The 16,955-nt window shown below is 52.9% G+C and overlaps 1 protein-coding gene across 6 annotated transcripts in view; it reads right to left on the reverse strand.

The window, feature by feature from the left end:
• The window catches only part of TSPAN9 (tetraspanin 9), a 203,567-nt gene that overhangs the window by 80,625 nt on the left and 105,987 nt on the right, over positions 1 to 16,955 (reverse strand). For all 6 annotated transcript variants that reach the window (XM_023759932.1, XM_023759930.1, XM_023759931.1 and 3 more), the window contains one exon: positions 5,964 to 6,043. In XM_023759932.1, coding sequence (XP_023615700.1) covers positions 5,964 to 6,026 — 63 coding nt within the window. In that variant the 5' untranslated portion in view covers positions 6,027 to 6,043. Of the gene's footprint in view, positions 1 to 5,963; positions 6,044 to 16,955 lie in introns of those variants that run through there.

Below are 16,955 nucleotides of genomic sequence, written 5' to 3' on the forward strand. Positions count from 1 at the left end.
TCTCCCTTTCCTCAGAGACTGGAGACAAACTGCAGAGCATCCCCAGGCACTGGTCACACGTCACAGCAGAGCCACCTCACCCTCAGAGCCCATGCCAAGCTCACCACCCCAGGAAGTCCCCTCCCAACTGCCACCATCCAGACCGATTCCCCCCTTTGTTCCTCTGTGCTCAGCCCATTGCACACATGCAAGGGGCTCTGCTGCTCCTATTGAACTGCAAGCTCTCCCCCAGCACAGTCTCTGGGTGGACTTGTGTCTATCTCTCTCCACCCTTCTTCCTTGCCCAGACCCCCATCCTCATCTATCCAGCGAACTCCTATTTATCCTTCAAACACCAGGTGTCACCTGCTCTACTGTTATCTCTGTATCTTGTCTCTATTAAGCAGTATTAATTACTCCATTAAGTAGCGCTGCGGAGCACCTACTGCTCAGAACTGTTTGTTTCTGACTCCTCCATGGAACTCAGAGCCGCTCAAGGGTCTGTTACAGCTGGTACTCAATAAATGCATGAGTATGCACTAGCCACAGAGAATCGATCAGCCCTTTCAATAGAAGAAACAGAAAAGACCCATAATTCACTAATTCTTTTTCCCAAGCTAGGAAACTAACTCCTAAAAGGAACGCAGCTTGTTTTTTCCCTCCCATTTCTGATGGGAGCAAACACTGTAGAGCGGGAGTCGGCCATCATTTCGGGGTGGGGAAAGGAAAGGAAGGACAAGCTGCGTCAGGCCACCCAGATGCTGGGTCCAGCCTGCTGCTGCCCCTCCTTAGAACACTGGAGAAGGGGAGGTGGCCGTGCTCTCACCCCTCCCCTGGCAGCCTGTGTTCAAAGGCCTGGTGGAGGACGAGCCAGATGACCTCTCAATTCCACGACTTCCTGGCCCAAGAAAGCTGATCTGCTCTGTGTGAGCCCAGTCAGCCCGTCCTCACCAACTGGAGCCTCCTGTGCACTCAGCGGGCATTCAGTAAATAGTTGTGGCATGAGTGAACGGACTCAACTGGGTCCCCAGCAGCCCTGTATGCCCCAGGACTGGCTGCCACATTCAGCCACGGGCAGGCAGGCACATGGAGGTAGGGCAGGGGGAGGGCGAGCCCCAACCCAAGGTGAGCCCTCCCTCCCCACCCCCTACCCCCATAGACTCCTCCCAGCCCACCATCCTCAGAGGAGGTGGATGGTGTTTTCTGTGCTCTGCACCGCCCAGTGGGATGGAGGACAGACCTGTGTCACTTGCCTCAAGGCAGTGACAGCACTTACCCTGTTTCTGCTGGGACTTTCTATTCTCTACCCTCTTCCTCCCCACCCACTCTTGATTGACACCAATGCTGGCTCTGACATGATTTAAAAATAGATATTAAGACAAAGAAGTTTAATTTTTAATGCTTTGGAAAGGAAGTGAACAGAGAGCCAGCATTCCCTCATAGCCATGTTCCACAGTCTCGGAGCATTAGCCAGGACCTTCATCTGTGCCCATCCCCCCAGGCGGAGCCACGCCTGACCCACCCTGAACATCTACTTGTAGCAGCCATGGCGGGGGCGGGGGCGGGGGGGCGGGGGGGGGGGGCAGGAACAGCCTAGTGACTCACACCTGAGCACTTTGGGAAGCCTCTGAATGCCTCTTGCTGCCAAGTTTAGCCTGGATCTCCTGATTGGAGAGGCCAAGTCTGAACCTGTCATGCTCAGACCTCTTAGTCCATTCACCACTTCCATTCCCAGACAGAAGGCACCCCACAGCTTTCTTAGAACACCCCAAGCCGTCTAGCACCAACTGTGTACAGACCCCTGTCCTGGCACCACAGACCACAGAGGCACATACATGCGGCCACACCAGTACCAAACACATGCCTCAAATGTGGTTGGAGAGTTTTAACCAAACTGCCTGCTCCCAGAGGGGCCGAGCCACAAAGGCCTGACCCCACTTAAGGGAGGTTAATCAGGGCCCCCGCCTGACCCCCTGACCATAGCAGCCCTGTGCCAACCTTTCCCCTGCTCGAGCAGGCACACTGAACACTGCCTCCTTAGCTCATTGGCCTTTATTAAGGAGAACTCCACAAGGAATAGACTTTCCATTGGGGCCAGAATGTCACTGCTCCACCAACCATGACTTAAAGTGATGGGACAGCTCTGCTAGCAAGCATGAAAAGTGACCATTATCCGGAGTGGCAATTACTGGTATGCCAGCAGCCCCAGCCCCACCTCTGCCTCTCCATATCAGACAGGAACTTGACTTGGGTTGGGAGAAGCTGGGCTGGGATCCGATTTGCTCTCTTGAGAAGGGGACATAGGCCCCCAGCACTCAGAGCCCATGCTATACTCTCCCTCCCTTCTTAGAGTAAAGAGCTCTGGGCCCCCTTTGCCCCCCTGTTGGGGCTTAGATTCACTTAATCTCTACCTGGAGGGTTCCACCAAATGGCTCTGGGAGGACTCAGAGATGAACTGACTGAGGGGAATACTGCTGGGAGAAATAACTTGGGGTGGGTTTCATTACTGGTGGGCGGGCCCTTCAGGATGGGGAAACTTCTGTCCCAATTCAGGCTCCTATTTCCTTTCCTCCAAAAAGCCAGCGTTCTCTGGGCTGTGAGAATTGGAGTGAGGTATGCAATAGACAAGTGGGACTCCATCAGGCATGACCACTGACTGCCCCCTCCTCAACCCCTGCCATCAATATCAGGCCCTCCACAATGCTGCCCTGAGGGCTAACATGGCTAGGACCTTCTGGTTGAAGTCGGCAGTGGCAGGAGCAACCTGGACCCCACCCCCAGCCCGAAGCAGGCAGGCACCCAGCAGCCTGTAAGGCCTCTGCCCTTTTCTTGGTAAGGAAGAGGAATGCTGGCAGCATGGCTCTGCCTCCCACCCTGTCCTCGGTCATGTCACCCAAGCCCTCACCAGTACCAACACCCTAGAAGCTCCACCCAGTGGCAAGGAACCAGGGACTCTCACGCCTGAGAGAGGCTTCGGTGTAAGACAGCTGCACTGGGAGCCCTCCCGGCAGGCTCTGAGGAGGCAGGGGGCATGGTGGCAGCAGTGGGTTTGGAGAACTACCAGGTAGGCTCCGGGATCTAAGGAAGATCGCTGTCTATTGATTGCAGGCCTCACGTTCAACTCTAATGCCTCAGAAAAGCCTCCTTTTGGGATCTGGGCCATGAGACTAGAGAAAGTGATGGCTACCTAATTCCTGACCATTGCGCTGGGTCCTGGAGGAGTTGACTCTCACCAACCCTGCATTCCTCCTCTCCCTACCCCGTCACCTTCCCTCCCTGTGCTCTAGAAAGAGCAGAGGTCTCCCAGAGGTCCTGTCCCACCTGCCTGAGGCCCAAGCACTTTCTCTTCTCACCTGGTTCTTTCCTCCACTCCTTCTCCCGTCTCAGGCCTAATCACCTGGCCACAGAAGTCATCATACAAGTGGAGCTCAGTGACCCACCGGGACCAAATCCTGGCCAACACCCTGCAGCACCTGCTCTCCCACCTCCCAACAAACACTCTTACACACAGGCATCCAGTTCTCTTTTGCTAAGTTTTCCATTTTTCCTAAGGTCTGTCTTATTTCATCATCTCATATGCTACTAGCATAAAAGACCTGGATCTTTGAGATTCAATTTCTCCCAGCTTATAGTATGTCATCAGAATTCTGAAACGTCAGAAAAGTCAGAGATTAGGAGAGAGTCACTCCTTGCCGGTGAGAGTGGTGGTGGTACCTTCTTATTAGGAAGAGACAGCAAGTCCTTTCACTATGGACCATAAAGGAAGCCCTCTCCATCAACCAGCTCATTAACCTCTGCCAAGATTTTCAGGGATGATGAAAGGAGCCTCTTGTCACCCCACAGCTGAGGTGCTCTGCTAGGAGAGCCTTCATCTTGGACAAGTCCCTACCAAGTGGGACTTGGGAATCGTGCAACACAATTAACATGTAGATTTACTGTTGTGGCCTTCAATTCACTTACTCACAAACATATAACAAATGCCTACTAAGTACGGAGCACAGACCATTGAGCTATACTATGTGAGGCGGTCCCTAAACCAAGTTGACAACATCCTAGAGAAAGAAGCTGCAGCAGTTATACCCACTCTGGCCAGCAGGTGGCGGGGTGGGGGTGGGAGGAGCAGGGAGCTACTGGCCAAGAAAGACAGTGAGTGAGCATCCCAGGAGGGTCTTTCTAGTAAGTGTTAAGATATGCAGAGTGGGGTGAGACAGGAAGGCAGGTTGACTGTGGGCAAGAACAGAGAAGGAAGCTGTAGACAATGAAAGGGCAGCATTCCTGTAATTCGTAGGCACCAGAGAAATACACACCAGTGTTTGGCTGACACTATTGTCGGCAAGTGAGTCAGAGGACCAGGAGCACTTGCCCAATGGTGGCCACAAAATCATTCTTCACATTCCAGTGGTTCTGCCCCCGTTTCCACAAAACCTCACCAAAGGATAGGTAACACAGTGACTGGAGGGCCCCGGACCATGGAGCTATCTGGGAAAATTCAACTCAAACAACCTCAAACCAGGCTCCTCTGAAGAGAAGCAGCAGCCTATGCATGAGGCAGGGAAGGGGCTTCCTCCCCATAAAGAAGACAAGGATACCCATACCTACGGAAGTGAGCGCATGAGGGAGACCATCTTGACAGCCCCCCCCCCCCGCCCTGCACCCCCTTGGGCTGGAAAGGACACCTATTCCTTAATGAATGATGCAATTTAGCCAAGGTCACAAAAGAAGCTAACACAGAACCAAGAACCCAGACTTCTTCCCACCCAACCTGAGTTTTCCCCTCTGTGGGAAAAGTCGCCCCCATCCTACACAACCAAAAAGTTCTTCAGTTAAAGCCAGCCACTTCCCACAAACGTTGAACACCAAAACACAAGTGCTTCTACTGGCTTCACTGTGAATGACTTTCTCCTGCCCCCAGTGCTCCTCCTGGACCACGGGCAGCTGACAGCCTCTAGTCCCTCTAGTCCCTCTAGTCGGCAGGACAGGCCCTGGGGCAGAGCCAAACATCTGTGTTGACTTCGTTTGGGCTCTGGTGAAGAAAGGCGGAAGCAGCAGTTGGGATGAAGGAACAATTACTAGTAGATATAAGGTTAAGAAGTTTTCATATCTGCCTAACGAGTATTTCTTATGACAAGTGTGCAAGCCGCACTCACAGGGCCTCCAGAATCACAGAGGTTGGGGAATGTTTCCAAGCTGCCCCACCCACTGATATCTTCTCTAGAAAACAATCTCTCACCCAGCATGGAGCACTCCTGATTGCCCCTCCCCGCCTTTGTCCCTTCTAGTCTCTAGGGTTCTCAGAGCTGGGAGGGCTCACGGTGGAAGTGGAGCACATGGCCGCCCGCTCCCCCTGCATTCCCTCAAAAGCAGCTGCCTGCCACCCGCTGGCAGCATCCCTCCCACACCCTCCTTTTTCACAGGAGCCCTAACTGAGAGGCATATCTGCAGTCCAGCAAGGGAGTCCCTCAACTTGGGACAGGGGCTATTCCTCCTTTTCCTGGAGTTCACTGACAGGAGTGGGAGGATATGACCTCTACCACTCCCCTACCTGGTGCCTATAAAATGCTGCAGACAGTATTCTTGCATATTCAGCAGGGATAGAAGAAGAAACTCAGAAAGGCTATTCACACTTGTGCCGGTCTTCAACTCAGGGTCACAGCTGTTAAAAATTCGGACCCCACACCTATTTCTGCAGCTTATCCAGTTAGAGGCACTTCCAGGCCGGTTTCTTATAGGGGAAGGAGGTGGAGGCAAACTTTGCCAGCCTCCTAGGAGTACAGTTAGCCTCTCCTGGAAGAAAGGCAAGTTTGGAGCCTCCATTCAGCCAAGGAGAGAGAAAAGAAGAGGAAGATACATGGACGAGGGGAAATAACGATCTTAGAAAAAAACCCACTTACCGTTCTGCGGAGAGCAGAGCAATGCAGCACCAAAAAGGAAGAGGGTATAGACGAGGAGAGAAGGCAAAGGGAGGGATAAGCGCAAGGACTTACCCAGAATATCAAATTGAAGAGGAACATCATGTATTTCAAACAGCAGAGGCAGCCCCTGGCCATGTTGCACTTCTTAAATTCTAGGAGGAAAACAAAGGACAGGTCCAGGTAAAACACCACGTACTTGCTGCCTTTCGGGGCATTGTACTTGTCAGTCTTGACTCCAGCCTCCGCGCGGCTCTGGCCCCCGGAGCCCGCGGTGCCATAGAAGGCGCCGGCAGTGAAGCCGCGGCCGAACGGGCGGCCCGAGGTGGACGGCTTGGCAAAGTCCGAGTCCTTGCTGTCCAAAGATGGACTCCGGTGGATCGAAGAATCCTCGCTACTCGATTTCTCCATGCTCGAGGCGTTCCCGTGGGGCGCAAGGGGCGGGGGGCATCGCTCCCGGAGAGGGACGGAGGGGGCGCCCAAGTCGGACGCAGGCTGCAGGAGGCCAGGTGGAGCCTTGCACGCCTCCTCTCTGTACCCGGGCACACTCCGGACCGGACCCCGTTGCACAGGGGCCGCTGCCCTACTCCCAGCCGGCTGGCCCGGGAGGGCTCTGCGGCTCGGCTTTCTGCGCGCTCGCGAATGCTCTCCGGGAACTGGCTGGCCTGCGTAACTTAGCAGATGTCTTTGGGAAGGCTGCAATTTGACTTCTCTTTCCAGAGCGTCAGCTCGCTTCCCAGTGCACTGACCGCTCCACGCGAGGCACCAGGGCTCCGGGATCCAGGCTCCCAGGGCACACACCTCGCCCGACCCAGCCCCAGCGCGGAGCCCCGACCACTTGGTGGGCGCTCCACCTCCTTTCTCTCCGCGACTTTGCGGAGCTGCTCGCCAGCCCAAGGCTGGGCGGGCGCGCCGCAGACAGTGCCGGGGGATCCGCCGCAGCTACCGCCGCTGGGCTTTCCCAGTGAAATCCCAGCCCCGACTCCCGACTCCGAAATCGCCCGGAGCCCCCTCGCCTGGCCCTCAGCCCCGCCCCCTGTTTTGCATTCAACCAATGAGTGCGAGGTCTGCCAGGGGCGGGGGAGGGGAGCCTCCCCCTCCCCAATGACACCATATCTTTAATAGGATTATCGTTCTGCTGTGTGCCTACACCCGTGCGCCTTGAACCCTCACTAAATGTCAAGGGCTCTGGAGCTGGGGGTGAACCAGAACCTCCACGGAAGGCGCTGGTCTCTTCTACTGCAGAAAAGGGGCGGCAGAAGAGGGGCGGGGGGGACTGGAGGTACCAATGACCCAAAGAAACCAGAGGAAAGGGCCGAGAAGGACTGGAAGGGTAAAGAAGAGCGGCCACTGTCGCCCTGGCTGCCTCCCCTGTGCACACGGGCCTGACAGACCTGGGGCACACGGACTCCCGGCTACACACACACACACACACACACACACACCACTTTTGCACACGTGGGTCTGGCTACAACGCTGAAAGAAGGGACCACAGGTGCTGCGTGAGGTGTGGGAAAGGCGCTTGGGGCCTCCGCGGGGCGCGCCGCCCTCCCCGCCCCCTCCACGTGCACGCGCACGCGCGCGGGTCCCGGCGGCTCCGGGAGGCTTCGGCAGCTGCGGGAGTGCCCCTCCCCCGCCCCACGTTGCGGGGTGGGACGCTGCGCCGGCTGGGACCCTCTCCAGCCTGAGGATAGGTGGCCGAGGTGGGGTCCTGCCGGTGCCAAGGATGATGTAGTAGTGCTCTTGGACGCAGGCTGGATCCTCTCCCATGAAGAGTGTGCGTAAGGGGCTGGAGAGGGAAACCGCCGAAAGGAGGCTCTCGCTAGGGGCTTGGGAACGTGCAGAGGAGCCTGCATCCTACCGGGAAACACTGCGCTGGGGCTGCGTCCCCTGGGCTTGGGCAGAATTCTGCACTGCTGACCTGGGCTACCAGTTGCCAAACCAAGAAGACTAAAAACTTTGGGGTATGAGGAGCCCACCTCTCCTGCCACCAGCATGAGAGTGCTGAGAGCACCTGAGGGCAGGACCAAGTCCTAGGAGGCTTAATATCCCCAGCACCTAACGCCAGGCTTAGGGGGGCGATAGGGGGAGAATTCATGCTCCCCCATGGGATATGAGTGTGAAATGGCCTCCCCGGATCCCATCAAACACTTATTCTATACCTGCTTCAATGTGCTGAGCTCAGGGCCAGGCCCTTGAGGAAACTGATGTAAGGTGTACTGCTCCCTGCCATTCACACACACAATCTAGTCAGAAAGACAGGACATTCATCACCAAGGCCACTGGCTGTGGCCGAAGGGAGGGGGGACATTGACTCAGGCCAGAGGGACTTCAAACCCTATCCCAGGCTTGCTGTGGTGGCCCTGCACCACCCAGCCTGCACCCTCACTGGCTCCCAGGCAGGTCTACATCTTGGGTGCAACCCCTCAGGCTCTTTACAGGGGCCTGCAGTGGTGTTACTATTCTGAGCCCTATCCCCACTCAGACAGCAGCCCAGCTAGTGTATGTCACAACTGTGACACCATGCGTGTCCCCTGGTTGGACACTGGGTGCTGTCTACAGACGAGGGGCAGACGTCTGGCTGGCTCTTCATGGAGCCCACAGCCACCTGACTGAAATGGTTAATACTTCTGTTCTCTTCAGCGGGCTCCTGAGGGCTCATGGCTGCTGCTTCATTCTAACAACATTACTTCTTTGATGCAGGAGAGATCATTTACCAGCGGGACCTGTTCTTCACTCTTAGCTCAGTTTGGGATCAAAGGCAAGTTTGCTTTTCTGAGCTCCTGTTTCCTCCTCTTTAAAATGGTGCCCGGCCTGTGTGGTTCAGTGGTTGAGCATTGACCTATAAACCAGGAGGTCATGGTTCGACTGGTCAGGGCACATGCTCAGATTGTAGGCTCCATCCCTAGTAGGAGGCATGCAGGAGGCAGCCAATCAATGATCCTCTCTCATCATCGATATTTCTATCCCTCTCTCCCTCTCCCTTCCTCAGGGGATTAATAGAGCCTAACCCCAGAGTTGGCACCTGTGGGAACATGCTCAGGAGAGTTGGAAGGTACAGACCGCCCTTCAGGATCTCTGAGCATTTGAACAAGGCAGAGCTGCCTTTTCGCCCCACCCCCCACCCCCCTGCCCCCATCCCTTTTTTAATAACAAAAAAGTGAAGCAAGTACAGACTTCCCAAAGGGAAGGAAGAGCAGTGAATACATGAAACCAACATGCAACATCTCTGCTGACTGGCAACTAGGGAGATGTGGGCTTCCGAGTAAATGCCAAGCTCTTTCTGCCTCTCGCTGTGTTTCTCGAGCTTGCAGTGCCAGAGAGATCCGTCTTTGGTCTCTCACTCACCCACACACAATCAGAGCTGATGGGCCAACACAGATCCCCTGTCGGACCTGTGCTGATGATTTCTGTATTTGACGATGTGTGCGGCTCGTGAAGTATTCTGTCCCTCTAAACCTCAAGGCAGCCTCCTCCAGACTTTATGTTAGACACAGAGTGACACTTGCTATCCTAAGGAATGTGTGAGATGGGCTGCCATGGAAGAAGGAAGATTCGCCTCACCCCAAAGTTTAAACTACAAAACTGAGATCTTCTTCAGCAATATAGAAAACACTGTACTTGCTCGGCAAACCGTTTACCTACAGTGCCAAGAGACAAGGCTGCAGAGGTCCCTAGCAGGGGGCCCCCATCCAGAGATGTCTGCATGCAGATTCACTTGGCAGGGGGTGGTGAGGAAATGAAACTTGGCCAGGATTCAGGAAGGACAGTAACAATGATGGTGGAAAGGGCGGGATAGAAAAGAACTAAAGGTAGTTTTGTTTGTATAGTTTGTATAGCCCAGTAAGGAAAATAAGCAAGTAAATAGGGCTTGGCTGCTGTGGAAGGGATCGCAGCTACAAATGGAGGGATGACTTGCTCAGGACAGTCTACCAAGGATGGCTGGTGTACCTCTTTCTCTGTGTAGAGGCCTGCTCCTCCCTTCTTCAGGCCCCCTAGTTCTTTGTTGAGGATGCAATTACATCCTCAACCTCTGCTCTGGACACTGAGCTTCTCAAAAGAGGCAGAGGCTGTGTCTTAACCATTTCTCACCCCAGGGCGTGCCCCAGTGACCACCACAGGATAGGGACTCGGAGGGAAAAGGACGACCACCATGCCTAAGCCCTGCATTCCCTCCAAGTCCATTAATCACAGGATGGGACCCATGCCAGAAATCTATGGAATTGTTCCTGGAAAGCAGGATATCTGAGGGCATCAGAACCTGACAACAGAACCCAGGAAATCTAAATGCCCAGCAACAGATGACTGAGTGTAACGGCCATGTAGTCAACTGTTTGCTCACAGCCACATCCCTAGCACATAGCCTGGATGGAGAAATGGACAGACAAATAAACACTTATGAATCAGAGAGCCATTTTAGAGGAAGAGTCAAGAAATGTAGGGGGCGGGGGAAGAAGACTGAGACAGGAGCAGACAGAGGACGAGCGGAACCCCTTCCCATCCTGCGGGCCACACCTTTTGGAGGAACTGTCAGGACGCTGCAGGTCTGCCTCCAGCTGAACCATGGTGAACTCGTGCAGACTCCTTGGAGCTGGAGCCATGTCACAAAATCCAAGAGCTGGCTGTGGTCAGCCCTTGTCAGAGGTCACTACCGGCTACTGATCAAACATGACTGTGAAGAGAACCTCAGCTGTGTGTCCACACCCCACAAATGACAAGTAAGCATGCCGCCCTGCGCATGAACCAGTGAGACTGGACAGTTAGCTGAGCTCTGAGGAAACAGGGTCACAGCTATGGGCCAGCCATACTACTCCATTCCCAGCCAGGAGTACTAAAAATAAGGCTTCTAGATCATGAGGAGCCAGCTGAGAGGTATGGATGGATTGTCACAAAGCCAATACAACTCAGCACACACCACGTGCCCTGGAAACTGTGGGTCAGCTGGACCTGGCTCTAGGAGAAAGGATGGCACCTGCTTAGATGCCTTCAGTGACCCCTGCCCATAAGTTCTGGCAAAATAATGTCATGGAAACACTTCAGGGTTTGGTACAGGTGTGTGTGCCCAAATCCCATCTGGAGTTACCCAAATGCTGGGTAACCTGGAATGAGCACTTACCTGCTCTGTACCTCAGTTTCCCCACCATAAATGGAGATAATGCACACCTTCCCAAGCAGTATGTAAGAAAATAGAGATGAGAGGGCTGGGGGAGGACAAAGAGGGTAAAGGGGATCCAATGTACGGTGACAGAAGATTAGACTTTGGGTAGTGAGCACACAGTGCAATATTCATGATGAATTATGAAGTTTTACACCTGAAACTTATGTGATTAACCAGTGTTACCCCAATAAATTTAATTTTAAAAAATTTAAAAATAGCTATGAAAGGTTATGAATGTAATACACATAGCATGTCTGAAAATGTTCAATGAATTGAGGCACTATTATCAATATCAATAATTATTATTATACCAAATATGATCCCAGTACCCATCTAATTAATAATGTAGTTTAACAGAAAAAGATACAAGTTAACATATAATCAATACAAAATGTTTGTGGCTCAAATTCTAAGGGTAAACATGCAGCCCCTTCTCCTCAGCTCCTTTCTCAGTCAGAGTCCCTCAGTCCTGAACCCTCTTCTTCTGCTGATATTCCTGCATCTGACCATCCCTTCTAGTGCCCTGCACATGCTGATGACACCTAAATGGTTACCTGGGCCTGACCTGTCTTCCGAGCCCCAAGAACACATATCCAACTCCTACTTGGCATCCCCACTTGGCCATCTCAGAGGCAGCTCCAATTTCCCATGCCCCAGAGGGACTGACCTTGGCCCAGCCCTGCCCCACACACACACACATACCATGGCAGTGCCCTCCCCTTAGCAATAAACAGCATAAGCACCATCCCATTGCTTACACCAGAAACCCAAGATCCACCCTTAACTCCCAGTTGTCACTTGCCCCACCTCCAACCAAACATAAGCCCTGTCCAAAGAGTCACCTTCCACTTGTCCCTACCCTCACAGGACAATGCAGGTCTGCCTTGGTCCAGCCCTACATCATCTCGCACTTGGCTCCTGCAGCAGCCTCCAACAGAGCTCTTATTCCTGCTCCTGCCCTCAGTCCACTGCACAGAGCAGCCAACACCATCTTCTCACTCACATTGCTCTCCTATTTTAATCCCATCAGTATCCTCCCATTTTACTGAGATTCTGATTGTGCGTGTGCATGTGTGTGTGTGCGTGTGTGTGTGTTTGCTACTCTATTTTTCTATTACAACCCAAATTCCTAAAACAACCTCAAAGGTCCAGCATGATTGGCCCCTGGCTACCTCTCCAGCCCCATTTCCAACTATTCTCTCATTATGCTCCAACCAGTGAACTTTCAGAGCTCTTTCTCTCCTCAGAGGCTTTATCCATGCTCTTCCCTCTGCCTGAAATGCTCTTCCACAACCCACTGTCTGACTTAGTTCTACTCATCCATGAGCTCTTGTAAATTCTTCAAAAATTCTCTTCCAGCCCTGGCCGGGTAGCTCAGTTGGTTTGAGCATCGTCCTAATATGCCAAAGTTGTGGGTTTGATCCCCAATCAGTGCACATATAAGAAGTAGCCAATGAATGCATAAATAAATGGAACAACAAATCAATGTTTCTCTTTCTCATATCAAAAAAAAAAGAAGGAGGAGGAAGAGGAGGAGAAGGAGGAGAGGAAAGGAGGGCGGGAGGGAGGGGGTGGGAGGGAGGGAAAGCAAGAAAGCAAGAAAGCAAGAAAGGAAAGAAAGAAAGAAAGAAAGAAAGAAAGAAAGAAAGAAAGAAAGAAAGAAAGAAAGAAAGAAAGAAAGAAAGAAAGAAAGAAAGAAAGAAAGAAAGAAAGAAAGAAGAAAGTCTAAAAATTATCTTCTGAGTTTCTGACTGTCCCCCTACCATCTAAATCAGGGGTCCTCAAACTTTTTAAACAGGGGGCCAGTTCACTGTCCCTCAGACTGTTGGAGGGCCGGACTATAGTTTTAAAAAAAACTATGAACAAATTCAGCAACAGGCAGCGGCGGCAAAAAACACCTGGCGGGCCGGATAAATGTTTTTGGCGGGCCGCATGTGGCCTGCGGGCCGTAGTTTGAGGACCCCTGATCTAAATGAAAGCCTCCTCTCCATCAATATATAGTCTGATAGCACCACTTGCTCTCTCTCATAGCACTCATCCTAATTTGAAAGTAAAGCTGACCCCTGAACAAAGTGGGTTTGAGCCGTGTGGGTCCACTTACACTGGATTTTTTCCCCCAATAAATACTGTAAATATATTTTCCTTATGATTCTCCTAATAAAATTTTCTTTTCTCTAGCTTACTTTATTGCAAGAATACAGTGTATAAAACATATAACATACAAAATACTAGTATATGTTATCTACACTAATAAAAGACAAAGATGCTAATTGACCATACTTTCGCTATGCCCACCAGCCAATCAGAAGAGTATGCAAGTTAACCCAACAAAGATGGCCATTAAATTTGCATACTGCAGGTGGGGCGGGTAGTGCCAGATGCCACCCGAGGCATCCGGGCCGCAGATCAGAAACCGGGGAGGCGGGGCGGGCAGCGCCAGAAGCCACCCGGGGAGGCGGAGCCGGCGATCACCCTGACCAGAAGCCTGAGGCCTGGGCAGGGGTGGAGCCGGTGATGGCACAGGGCTGGGGGTCCCCTGCCCAGGCCTAATGCCCGGCCAGAAGCCTGAGGCCTGGGAAAGGGTGGAGCCGGCGATTGCCCGGGGCTGGGGGTCCCTTGCCCAGGCCTAACACCCCAGCCAGCAGCCTGAGGCCTGGGCAGGGGCGGAGCCAGCGATCTGAGCGGCCTGCAGGTCCCCTGCCCAGGCCTAACGCCCCAGCCAGTGGCCTGAGGCCTGGGTAGGCAATCGGAGCACGCTGGGGGTCCCCTGTCCAGGCCTAATGCCCTGGCCAGAGGTCTGAGGCCTGGGCAGGGTGTAGCCAGCGATCGCCCGGGGCTAGGGATTCCCTGCCCAGGCCTAAGGCCCCAGCCAGAGGTCTTAGGCCTGGGCAGGCGATCGGAGCAGACTGGGGGTCCCCTGCCCAGGCCTAACGCCTGGCCTAAGGCCTTAGGCCTGGGCAGGGGCCAAGCCGGGGATCGGTGTGAACTACAGAGGAAACACCTTTTCTGACCGCTCATTGGCTAAGGTCCCTGTATACCACTGGTAATATTCTTAGTAACTTGGGTAATAAGAATCCAAGAAGGATGTAGGGTTTTTCTACCTCACTCCTGGAGAAAAAAACAAAGGTCTGCTGCTGGAGGGGCTAAGAAATATCATATCCTGCCCTAGCCAGTTTGGTTCAGTAGATGATGCCTCGGCCTGCCTACCACAGGGTTTGGGTTCAATTCTGACCAAGGGCATGTACCTAGGTTGCAGGCTCCTCCCTGGCTGGGTCCCAGGTCAGCGCTCATGCAGGAGGCAACCAATCAAAGTGTTCCTCTCACTTTGATGTTTCTCTCTGTCTTTCCCTTTCTCTTCCACATTCTCTAAAAATCAATGGAAACATATCCTCAGGTGAGGATAAAAAAAAAAAGAAACATATCCTATGAAAGACACATCTTGAAAATGCCTAAAGAAAGTTGTCATTTTTTCATGGTGAAGGGACTGGAGTCCGTGTTGATGAAAACACCTTGGTGGCTGCAGTGACTGGCAGTGGCTGCAGCAGCGGGGTGATGGGACTGGTGCCTTCCCCTGATCAGCTTGGTCGCCTCCCACAAAGGGAGGCCAGACTGCGGCTTAGGCCCGCTCCCCAAGGGGACCGGGGAGCAGGCCTAAGCCTTCACTAGGACATCCCCTGAGGGCTCCCAGTATGTGAGAGGGGGCAGGCTGGGCTGAGGGCCCCCCCCCCCCCCCCCCGTGCACGAATTTCGTGCACCGGGCCCCTAGTATGTATTATATACTGTATGATACAATACAGTATAATAGACTGTTTATATTATCAGTAATGCTTCCAGTTAATAGTAGGATATGATATTAGTAGTTACGTTTTGGGGGAGTCAAAAGTTACATGTGGATTTTCGATTATGTGGGGGATCTATATCCCTAACCCCTGCGTGTTCAAGGGTCAACTGTACATGTTTACTTGAGTGACAATTTGCTGATTCTCCTAATAGACCATAAACCCTAGGGCAGCAGGACTGGGTCTGGTTCTCTCACTACTGTGCAGCCAGTACAATGCCTGATCAGAAGCAGGGGCACAATGAATACCTGAACAAATAAACAGGAGCTCAAAGGAGGGCATGCGTGTGTGCAGGGGCAAGCCAGCATCATTAGGAAGGGCTTCATGAGCCTTCCAGTTGTATGGTCACCTCGGGCCCGAGGAACAAAGCCTCTGGACACCAATTACCTGTATGATCTCTAGCTCCTCACCCACAAAAAAAGGAGGTTGAACTAGCTGTTCTCTAAGGCTCCTGCTAACCCCAAAATTCCCACCCTGTGAAATGGGACCCAACTTGGCTCTTGGAAAATGGGTAGGACTGGACAGGCAGAGGGCAGGAGGAAGTGCATCCTGGTAGGGGATAGCTAGGTAAAGCCAGAGTACCCAGAGTGCTCATGTCCACCCACCCAGCCAAAATGAAGCTTCACAGAGAGTGAACTTGAAGGGAAGGTGAGGTTGGAGCAGAGGTGACCCTGGATGCAATTAAAAACCCTGGATGCCAATTAAAAACCAGCACAGTCTTGGCCAGTATTCTCAGTGGTTAGAGCATCAGCTGTGCAACGAAGAGTCGCAGATTCAATTTCCAGTCAAGGGTACAGGTTCAATCCCTGGCCCCAGTAGGGGCATGTGCAGGAGGCCACCAAAAGATGTTTCTTCTCTCTCTCTCTCTCTCTCTCTCTCTCTCTCTCTCTCTCTCTCCCTCTCTCTCTCCCTCTCTCTCTCCCTGCCTCCCTCCTTTCCACTCTCTCTAAAAATCAATGGAAAAATATCCTCGGGTGAGGATTAACAACAAAAACAAAAAACAAAAAAACACCAAAAGGTGCTTCCCCACCCCCTACTCCTCTCATCAGCCCCATCCCCACACCTTACTTAGCCTATGCTCCACGAAAATGAACACACATCCTCACCTCCTGGCCTTCCCACTTGCTATTTCCTCTGCCTGGACCACCTTTCTCCACACGTTCTGACTGGCTGACTTCCACAGTCCAGGCATCAGTATTGCTCTTACTTCTGTGATGTCTGGGGAGGCAGTTTGGAGCCTCTCCTTGGAGCACCAACACACCCTGAGCCCAGCCCATCACAGTGCTGCCTGTTCACTGACCTCCCTGCCCCCTGCCCCAAGACTGTGAGGTCCTTGAGAGCAAGGGCTGTGTCCATCATCTTTGTATCACAACTTTGGCATAGTGCCTATCACATAGGAGCTTTTAAACCACCACAAACACATGAATGAAGCACTGGGGGGCTTTGTGAGAGACTTTATGCAAAGAGCAAGAATTGCCACTCCCAAAGGACAACAGTCTCCTCTGTTCACAGGATGGGAGGGAGCAGCAGGGGCTGAGCCCTGGGAGCACAGGATGGTAGCCCACCCTGTGAGTTGCCCACCCTGGGCTCTCAGGCCCTTTTTTCCAGGAGTGTCCCTGGACACCAGCCCCATCTTTCATCCCAAGCCCAATCAGCATCCCTGTCAGATCCCTAAGAGGGCCTGGTTGGTGTGTGAGGTGTTGTGCTGGACAGACAGGTGTACCTGCACCCGCAGGCATGCACACACTGAGCCATCCGCGCCTGGCAGACAGGGAGAGGTATTTGTTATTAGTACTTATCAAGGAGGGCAGAAGGCTTTGGGAGGATGAGATAAGGCCAGGCCGCCGGACACTGGGAAGTGTGATGAGCCTGAAGTTTATTGCCATACACCAGTGGAAATTTACTGACCCAGCAAATCCAATATTCCTTAGCCACTCCATAGAGGGTGCTGACTGCTTCTGAGAACAGCAGTCTCTAATCCAGAGTCCAGCCTGCCTGTGAGGCCAGCTCAGTAGCTGGGGGCCTTTGCTGGTTCAGAATCTGCTGCCTGCTGCCTCCCCTCTTCCCTCT

The sequence above is a fragment of the Myotis lucifugus genome, unplaced genomic scaffold (assembly GCF_000147115.1).
Source record: "Myotis lucifugus unplaced genomic scaffold, Myoluc2.0 scaffold_167, whole genome shotgun sequence".
Lineage (NCBI taxonomy): Eukaryota > Metazoa > Chordata > Mammalia > Chiroptera > Vespertilionidae > Myotis > Myotis lucifugus.